Source organism: Lolium perenne, chromosome 2 (genome assembly GCF_019359855.2).
Source record: "Lolium perenne isolate Kyuss_39 chromosome 2, Kyuss_2.0, whole genome shotgun sequence".
Taxonomy (NCBI): Eukaryota; Viridiplantae; Streptophyta; class Magnoliopsida; order Poales; family Poaceae; genus Lolium; species Lolium perenne.
In genome coordinates, this window is record NC_067245.2 from 183,544,577 (window position 1) to 183,555,100 (window position 10,524).

The 10,524-nt window shown below is 49.0% G+C and overlaps 1 protein-coding gene and 1 pseudogene across 1 annotated transcript; one reads left to right on the plus strand and one right to left on the minus strand.

Annotated features, from left to right (window-relative positions):
* Positions 1-219: 219 nt before the first annotated feature.
* LOC127334072 (uncharacterized) lies at positions 220-2,978 on the plus strand. The gene is made up of 3 exons (XM_051360487.1): positions 220-1,828; positions 2,066-2,278; positions 2,465-2,978. The coding sequence occupies exons 1-3, from the start codon at positions 350-352 to the stop codon at positions 2,666-2,668; spliced, it is 1,896 nt and encodes a 631-aa protein (XP_051216447.1). The 5' UTR covers positions 220-349; the 3' UTR covers positions 2,669-2,978.
* A 5,744-nt stretch (positions 2,979-8,722) lies between these two features.
* LOC127330302 (cytochrome P450 81Q32-like) lies at positions 8,723-9,680 on the minus strand (annotated as a pseudogene).
* Between the last annotated feature and the right edge of the window lie 844 nt (positions 9,681-10,524).

The following is a 10,524-nucleotide window of genomic DNA, read 5'->3' on the forward strand; positions in this document are numbered from 1 at the left end:
TCCTGCCACGTCGGAGTGGAGCACACATCAGCATCGACCGCGCCACGTCGGATGGCTCACTGTGTGGCGCCGATGGAAGGGGCGTCATACAAAAAGTTAGATTGGTGAAATAGTTTCACCGGAGGGTCAGTCTGTTCTATACTTCCAGAAAAGGGTTATTTTTGTGTAAATCGGCCGTTTTCATTTTGTCACGGACCCCACACTGCGGCCTGCGGAGAGTGGTGTTCTACAGATCAATTAATTCAGTCTCGTTCTCACTCCCGATCCCCCCTCACTGGCCGAGCAAAATCGACGCCGGGGCAACGATTCCGGCGGATTCGTACGGTGCTTGGAGCGGCGCAAGTTCGGGATGCGGTGCAACCAGGAGCTTCGCGCCAAAATCCGCATCCTCGACCCGCCCGCGCCCCCCTCCGCCGCCTACGATGCCGGCCTCCGCGCGCTGGGCCTCCTCGACTTCGTTCGCCTCGACCTCCGCTCCACCGGAGCGGTGTGCCGCGAGCACGTCGCCGATCTCATCGCCAACTACCACGCAGCAGACGGCCGGAGCTTCACCCAGAAGGGCCCCATTGAGGTCTGCTGCGGTACCTTGGCCAAGGCGCTCTGCCTCCCGGGCCCCGGGTGGACCGCGTCCTCCCACATGGATCCGCCCGCCGCCGTCGCCTTCGCCGCGAGGGAGTTCATGAAGGCCTACATCCTGAGGCCGCTCGAAGCCGGCGACAGCTGGAACAGAAAGGTGGCCAGCAATGTCCGCACGGCGGCGGAGATGGTGATGGGCGGGAGGGCGATTGATGTTGACTGGTCCGCGCTCATCTGGGTCCTCGTGGAGGAGGAGATCTTCGACCTTAGCAACGGGAGGAGGCCCAACTCGGCATGCTACTACGGCGCCTACCTGCAGAGGCTCATGTGGCTGCACTCGCCGGACGGCGTCCTGCCGCCGCCGAAGATGCCCGCGTCGACATTGTGCTCCCAGGATGCGCAACGCCGTAAGCAATCAGCAGTCAATGCGAGAAACAAGCATTTAGAAACCAGTTTATATCAAAGTCTCCGCTTGGAGCTGGACCGCAAGATGCAACAACCTTCTATTGATGACAGATCCATGAAGCTTAAAGCAAGATATACAGAGCTTGAAGAAAAGTCGCTCAACGACGCTCTAGTTAGCCAAAAAAGAAAAAGGGGTGATGAGCTTCCACGCTCAGAGCTGGATTCCCTGATGAAAAAGCTTGCTGATGAGAGATCCAAGCTGGTTGACGCCATATCCATGCTGCCCGAAGCAAGGCATGTGGAGTTTGATGCGAGATCCAAACAACTCGATGTCAGGCACATGCAGCTTCAGGCAAGATCTATGGATTTGGAAGACAAGTCCAAAAGGCTAGACGCAAAATCCAAGATGACTGACGCGAGATGGAAGCAGATTGAAGCAAGGTCAGCAGAGTTTGACGCCAAATCCAAACAACTTGACGCAACACACTTGCAGTTACATGCAAGATCTTTGGAGCTAGAAGTGAGATCCAGCAAGCTTGAAGCCAGATCCACTGAGCTTGAAGCTCTAGCAGTGCAATGTGAGTTTGAGAGGATAAACATTGAGCAATACAAAGAATTGCATGATAAGATGCACGCGATGGAGGTACTTAACCAGGCTTTAATTACCCAGCAAAGAGAAGCGAATGATGAGTTGAAGCGTGTTCAAAAAGAGCTGCTAAATGAAAGCGAGCGACTAGCACTATTACAGAATGACCGGGAAGCAATGGAGTCACTAAATCAGGTTCTAATAACCAAGGAAGTAGGAAGCAACAATGAGTTGCAAGTCGTCCGGAAAAGGCTGATAGATGTAAGCCAAGGACTTGTACCTCCTTTGTTCACTAACCTTCTTGTGATTGATCCGTTCCAACAATGTCGGAGGCACACATATGATTTTTGTGCTTCTGTAAATCTCATTCTATTTCATTATGTTACCACTAATTACCCCTGTGATTGATTGCACGTCCCAATGATGTGCTACTTTTGCATCATATATTTCACTACTTATATCCTTGTGAGCTGTGATCAAATCTGCATGTTTTTGTAGGGCTTGCAGAAGTGTTCGAACAGACGAGCAAATTTAGGTGTCAAGAGGATGGGTGAGCTTGACCTCAAAGCAATTGCAAACGCTTGCAGACTAGATTTATCACAAGAGGATGCACAAGTTACTTGTGCTAATCTTTGTTCGAAGTGGCAGAATGAAATTTCAGACCCAAATTGGCACCCTTTTAGGGTCGTCATGGTTAATGGTGAATGGACGGTATGGAAAATCTCCCTGCTATTCCTTTTAGGCTCTTACTTGTAGTATTCGTCCTAATTTTCTAGGTTCTACTTGCTTCCTTGTAACACCTATTGTTGTGTCAACGTTTCCATCTCTTTATAAGACTGCCAAGCGTTTTCATTATTCCATCTGACAGTACATACATTACCTCATTATTTGGTGTAGGGGATTCTCTCAGAGGATGATGCAAAGCTCCGGATGTTAAAAGAAGAGAACGGTGAAGATATGTACACCTTGGTAACAAAAGCTCTACTTGAAATCAATGAATACAATCCCAGTGGTCGTTATGTTGTATCAGAGCTTTGGAACTATAAGGAGGGCCGGAAAGCAACACTGGAAGAAGTCATCGAGTTCATTCTGAAACAGTAGCAGTCACATAAGAAGAAGCGATGAGCATCCATTTATCGGCAGGCTCCATGTTCTACTTTCGCTTCCGTATAACTCGTACTTCCACCTCGAACTAGGACCTAGTATATCTTTAATGTTAGTGGATTAATCAGAGGTACGTAGTAGTTCATTAGTACTTGCTGATTATGCAACTAGAACAACTGTGATCACTTTTTCGTAGCTAAATGCTAGCTAGATTCTCCTGTTGTAGATTGGGATCGACTGGTCTAGAATGTACATTGCCTGTTATATCTTTGCATATGTGATGCTTGCCCTAAGAATCTGCCTGCAAGTATGTTCAAGTGTTTATGCGAAGAAAGCTCTGGTGTTATTGAAAGGCTGAACTGCCTCATCCTCATGGACCTTCAACTGAGCATGCAAAAGCAGCAAAACAGATAGAATGCATTTCATTTGCTGGCACTGCACTTCCTCTTATTTGGGAAGTGGAAATTCCATGAACATGATTGATTGACGTGCACTGGAAATGAAACCACTTTTTGTTTTGTGGTTGAGCCCTGAAGTGTTTTGGACAGCTGAAAATTATCTGGAAGTTCCCGGTCTTGCTATTGTGGTTGTCAAAGCAACGTGGGCTTCAGACTTGCATCACTGGTATTGATTTTGTGCATACGTGCTTTTATACTGATCTGATTTCTGATGTTATTCCTCCATTGATATACATACTAGTTTCAGCTGATAATTTCATTTGTTTTTATGCAACATGAAAGTTAGGTGCTACCTTCAGGCTACTGTCCTAAAGGGGAGGCATGGTCAATACTTTCTTCAGATTGTTTGATGTACATGCGTTTCCGACATACTACGTCCATCCTAAAACTCAAAACTTAAGACTTATATATTTTCTAAAAAGTCAAATCAAGTAAGATTTAACCAAAAATTTAGAAGAATCTATCAATAAATATGATATTTTGTAGATACCATATGAAAAAATATTTCATTATCTATCTAATGATATAGATTTTGTATTTTGCATGTTTATGATTTTTGATAAAAACTTAGTCAAACTTAAAATAATTTGACTTTCCAAAAATAAAATAAGCCTTAAGCTTTGAGATGAAGGTAGTACATAAGCAATTCTTCCTATTCTTTGATGTAGTTACGGATGCACTAAATCATGAATAATTTAGCTAACAAATGCAACTTCTGCAGTCTCAACTTTCTGAAAATTCTGAAGGCTAATGTCCTAGGTATTTGTTGTCTACCCGTTCTACAACAAGACATTGAGCTTGGAAGGAAACCGACATGTTTTCCGACAAGCTTCCAAATATTAGCTAAGGGAATCAGGTGCAACCTCACCGGAGAGAAGGCAAAGTTAGTGCCATTACCAGAATTAGCAGTCGTATATAACCGCATTCTAGCTATATGTTTTCGATAAAGGGAATATATTAATATGCCGTCAGTTACACCTAATCTCTGCAGCAACGCAATGTCATAATATTAATATGAATACACAGAACCAAACATAATAAGAAAAAAACTAAGAAATACAATCACCACCAAGACAACACATGAACTTCATGCTCACCAAAAGCGACGCTTTTAAGAAGGAAACAATGCAAAAGCGCCATCATCACCCGATAAAAGATCTTAGGTTTTCACCCTCAAGACAAGACCATTAACAGACACAGCCAATTAAAACCAGATCTTGAATTTTCACCTTAAAAGGTAAGACTCTGAATTGCACTTGTGCTATCACCCCCCCCCCTCCCACATACATATTGCTGCTGCGAAACCCGGAACACCAAGCAAGTCGCTCAACAACGCAGAGACTCGAACCTCAATTGGTAGTCCTCAAATTCGGTCTCCATGATATTCTCCGCCTCTGACTTCACCAAAGACCAAAACATGTCACCTGATAGCAACAAAGAACAGAGGTTCGCGGCGCTTCCTCCAGAACCAAGCAGTCAGAATAAAAGCATGAAAGCGCACAACCGGATACCACTGGATCTAGCAAACTCCAGGCATAATGCACACCGGGGAGTTCACCAACGGAGCCTTCAGAAACTCAATACTTCGGCCAAAACAAGAAAGACCGGCCTCAAGTAGGTCTTCATCTTCACACAAGAGAAACTTCTTCCACCTTTTTTAGAAAGCCACGCCAATAGCCCCCATGCCACCAGCCGGCAGCAGAGAAGACGACGAACGATCGAGTTGCCGAGCAGGAGACTGGCGAAGCCACACGTGGCCGCCAGGCGCTAACCGGAGCACACAGAATGATCAAGGTCGTGTGTCAACTAGGCGCGGGAGGACAGCCACAACCCACTAGGCCTAGATCTGGAATGCGCCGTCGCCGGTCTAGGAATCGTGTGCCGCCGCCGGCCACGATGCCACCCGTTGGCCTCGCACCTTCAGTGCCCCTCCACCTCAACACCTCAACCGCAGCACCACCTGGCCCGCCCAACGCCATCCCTCACCGCCTGGAGGAGCAACTGGACACGCCTGAAACTCCCTTATCTCTGCCTTCGGTGGGACGGTGTTGGGGGAGCTCGAGGCGATGGATGGGGTGGCCTCCGGGATCGCCTAGGCGGGAGTGACATGGGAGGTAGAGGCCCTAGTACAAATGAAACTACTGATTCTAGCTATATGTAGTTGTCCATCAAATATTTTCCTTTCTAATTGTCATCTTGAACTCTTGGCTATATCTTCAAATTTGCAATCTCTTGATCCTTCGGTGAAGCTCATACAAGTAAGAATTATGTTCCTACATAGTTAATAGGTAAATGGATTGTTGCTACTTGTTTATCTCAATTCCATGCTTTGCAAGCCCAAGACTTCTACGTCTTGATGTCGGGAGAGAACTTTCTCATGCGCAATGATATGGTGGGCCGAAGAAAATTCCATCCCTTTGCACTATTGAAGCTATGATTCTATTATGTAAACCTGGGAATTTAGATGCTGAACATAAATCATCTAAACGTATATGTATTGATGTTCGAGGCCTATGGAAATCAACGTTTTTTTAAACATAAGATCATAGCATTGTCTTAAGTTAATAAAGCCGTTGTGAATAATCTAAGAAAAAGCCGTGTGCATGCTTTGGATGCAGAAGCTGTGGCGATATTTCCCCCATTAAAAAAAGCATTGTCTTAAGTTAATAAAGCCGTTGCCAGCATAGTGACACAAGATGCTCAAGACCAGCTAACGGGAACTGAAGAACAACAAACACACAATAAAAGGAATGAAAAATAGCTAGAGTTTTGAGTTCATTGTCCCGTACAGTCCGGCTGAAGAAGACGTGAAGTTGGCGAAGAAGGGCATCCTTGAGGTATTCACCATCGCCACCCTCCAGAGGCCAACCCAAGCCGCAATGGATCAGAGGGCGACGCACCTGTCAAAAGGTAGAGAGCTGTGCCTGAGCATGCATGGGTGATGTGGGCATTACCCTTCGGGTACTTAACATTGGCCTACCTCCTTTTGGACTAAGAAGGGATCCACGAAGATCACCGCAACCCAAGACCGATACGTCGGTTGCGATGGAGGAAAGGTAGAATGAGGCGGATTCTTGATGGACAAGGCAAGGAAACGTCGAATAAGGAAAGGATAGATTAGATCTCATTGTAACATAGATGAATCCGAGCATGACTCTCGGGACCTGGCCTCGTATATAAAAGCCAGGAGAGGGCCTGCCGGAGGACACCGATTCAACCAACACAATCTCGCATACACCAAACCCTAAAAACCTTGCCCTCCGGCGAGTTCACCACAACGCAGTCTATAGGCTGCCCCATTGTAACCCTTTTTCATCGATAAATCAAGATCAGACAAGCAGGAGTAAGGGTTTTACCTCATTGAGGGCCCCGAACCTGGGTAAATCTCGCCTTTTGTTCGTTTGGTATCCGATGTCTCGTGCTAACATGCAGGATTCCGTCAACCCTAGGCCCCTCATGGTGGGCATTGCCGAGGAGCCCCCTCATCAATTGACGCCGTCTGTGGGGAACTTGTTTATTCAAGGCACGTCATCGGTTGTGTCGGCTACATCTTCGTCGGCATCGTCACCACCATCGGCTCCATCGTCGTTGATCTTGGAGGGCTCGATCCGTTTCGGGTCCTTCGAGTTCACCCCTCACGCCTTCGTGCCGCGTTCGGTCTTCTCAAGCCTGCACGGCGGGATGGACATGACGTTCGTGAGCGTCCACCTCAACATCAACACGGGTGGCGTCTTGCGGCTACCGGACCCGATCACTTCGGGCCCTGCTGCAGTCGCGACTTCATCGACTGTCACGTCCACCACTTCGTCACCAACCGTGGCTGATTTATCGGCCGCTACTTCAACATCCACTGCATCATCGACATCGATTACGTCGGCTTCGGCATCGCCATCATCATCATCATCACGCCGCACTATGTCCACCATGTCCATCAGGTATGATGACTCTGAGTCATTGGATATGACGTTGTACTACTGCCTCGATTGCGACACCAGGCACGAGCTTGGTTCGGACGCTGCTCCTTTCGTGTGTGGCATCATGTACTCGTGGGGTTCACCACAACACATACACCAAACCCTAGAAACCTTGCCCTCCGGCGAGTTCACCACAACGCAGTCTATCGGCTGCCCCATTGTAACCCTTTTTCATCGATAAATCAAGATCAGCCAAGCAGGAGTAAGGGTTTTACCTCATTGAGGGCACCGAACCTGGGTAAATCTCGCCTTCTGTTCGTTTGGTATCCGATGTCTCGTGCTAACATGCAGGATTCCGTCAATCCTAAGCCCCTCATGGTGGGCATTGTAGAGGAGCCCCGTCGACAATGAGCATTGTAAGCTTGCTGCCAGAGAAGAAGGATACAAGCACTCGCCTCGCCACGCTGCCATCCACAGACTTCACCTACATCCGCATCAACAACTACAACACATAAGACCAAGCTGCTGGGAGAACACATAGAAGATGCGGTGAAACCGCTACCAGCTACCTACCAGCCACCGCCGAGCTCGACCAGCAACCCCGCTATCTCAAGGCGACGCCTCCAACAAGGGAGCGCCGCCGCCCAAACCGAAGATTTGAGTTTTCATCCGAGATAGGTAGGTCATGGATGAAGGGAATAGACCTCTTTGTCGCCTTCAAGAAGGAGAACAACACCGACAACATCGTCGACGTAGTGACCGCCACCGTCGGCTAAGAGTTCCCTCCAGTCGAGAGCCCCTCTTCCGGCCGCACCCACCAACCACAAGAACAAGATCCGTGGCCAGGGAGGTGAGGTGAGCAAAGCGGGGAGGATCAACCATCTTCAACAAATGCCAGAGGTCCAACAGGGTGGCCTCCGTATCGCGCCCCCGCCCACCGCCCACACGACCGAGGGCCACGGCCAACAGCACCCAATGCTCCGCCACCCGCCGCCAGGTCTCCGCCATCTAGTGTTGCCGCCCTAGTGTCCATGGTCCCCGACCTGGGCGCAACAAGCAGCACCTCGCCTTCGGCCATCGAAGCACCGGCGAGGCCGAGCGGAGGGTGAGAGGGAGGAGGGCCACGTCGTCGAGCTACCAGATGTAGGGGCACCCCCACCCCACCTCGTGCGGAGGCTTGCCCGCCACACCAGGGGTCCCCGTCGACCCATCACTGGCTATGTCAGACTTCGCCGACAACAGTCGCAGGAGGTGGCGAGGAGAAGGAGGGAGGGTGGGGGTATATCTAACTTTTTGGTCACTTCAATACTTTCATGGTGAGTAAATGAAATTTATTCATCCGAGGGATATTTCTTGAAGGTGTTTCTCCTACATGATTTTATACTAGTAAACTACACGTGCTTTGCACGTATATACTTTTTTATTATGCGCAAGATACCATCTTACCTTATTAAGCTATGAAAACAAAAATACTTATGGTTTCAGAAGTTGGGTACAACATTTGGCAGACTTAGAAATAAATATCTCTGGTGTTTAGAAATATTAACAACGTTAATTATAGAAAATACTTTTGTACTTACACGGGCGTCCACTCTCCTCTATGTATCTTTAGTTTCAGCTTGACTGTCGACCTTTGCAATTCTATTTTTATATTTTCACATTTCTCGTACTACTATAACTATCCATGAACAATGATTTGTTCTTCCATTCCACGTTTATATGTACTCCATACATCCATATTTACACAACACACATCTATTACCAAATTTAAGTTTTACCATTTGACCAATAAATATGGAAAAATTTGCCACATGACACCGTTATTTTTTTATGTTTGCTGAAACACACCGCTCGATTGTGTCTTTGCCAGATATTATTTTAATTCTATGGCACATTTGTCAGAACACACCACCTGGCTAAAAAGGGAAAGCTTTCTACTTTGTCTTCAAAACCAGTCCACAGGCAAAAGTGCAAAACTTTCCGTCTTAGGCTGGTGGTGTGTCCTGGTAAATGTGTCACAAAATTGTAATGGTACCTGGCAAATACATAATCGTGCGGTGTGTTTCAGCAAATACCAGAAAATAACCGGTGTCATGTAGCAAATTTTCCATTATTTTTATAATTCCTTTTACAGTAGCATTTCTAGCTTGTTCAGATATGGTGAAGGAGCGCATGCAAGCCGGGTCGCGGTGTGCATAGGGCTTCGAGAGGGTGAGTCTTGAGCATGACGGTGCCAGAGCTGGCGGCCATGTCGACGTCTTCATCCCCAACCCTTTTCCAGTCGAAGCACTGGATGAGCGTGCCAAGAACCAGGCCCATGGCCCATTCGTGGCCGGGTCGCGGTTGATGACGTGCGCGTTGACGAGCACGATGGTGCCCGCCGCGACGTCGTAGCCGTGGAGCTTGCAGTCGGCGGCGGCCTCGTGCGGCAGCAGCAACGGCGCGGCGGGGCGCAGGCGGAGCGTCTCGGTGATGACGCAGTGGAGGTAGGGGAGGTGGGGCAGGTCGGTCTTGTCGAGGAGGCGGCCGGGGCCGGCGCCGAGGCGCGCGTCGATCTCGGCCTGCGCCTTCTTGAGCACCGCCGGGTGGTTGAGCAGGAGGGCCATGGCCCATTCGGTCGTGGTGGACGTCGTCTCTGTCCCGGCGCCTAGAAGATTCTGCGATCCAAATTAGCAAGATTAAATTAGTACCGGATGAGCGGTGGTAGAGCTTGAGAATGGAACTAAGCATGGGTTGTGCGTGCGAGACTCACGGCGACGAGGGCAGCGATGAGCTTGTAGATGAAGGCGTTCCTCCGGCTGACCGCGTCCGCCAGCTGGCGACGCAAAGCAGAAAGGGGCGTGCGTGCAGGAGCGGACCACCTCCCGCCCGCGCGCGCCCTTGGCGATGCGAAGCACAACTGACGGTCGGTCGAACCGAACCTCTTTTGAATCGTGCCAGAATGTGTTGACTGCCAAAACCCACCGGCGGGCAGCGACGGTCAACACGGTAGAGCCGGGAAGAGCCTAGAGCTGCGGCTGGCTGAGACCCCTCCGAGCGACGGCCCGCAATGCTCTTCTGGTCACACGTCCGATGCGAAGTGCAAGGGCGTGCCACCTGACCTATACCTGGTCAGGAAGGTGATGGGGATGCCTCGCTTAGTTTCCTGCATGGCATACACGTAAACATTAAATACGAGCCTCGATCGGCTCTCAGGTTATCCTGTGAATCGGCTCAAAGAGCCGATCCACCCATGATTCGTACGGGGTGCACGAATATATGGTGATCCTGCTTGATCAAGATAAAGGTAATGAGATCTACGACGATTTAGGGTTTTCACCGCATAATCGGATCATCCTACTCCAGGTTGGGCCTCGCGGCCACGCACGGTGATCGTAAGCCGATCCTAAACAAGGCCTAAAAACCAACATGAAGTTGATCCTCGGAACATCCTGTTTAGGACTTGCGAACGACACCCTACGTGCCGCTGGATCCTCCCCCC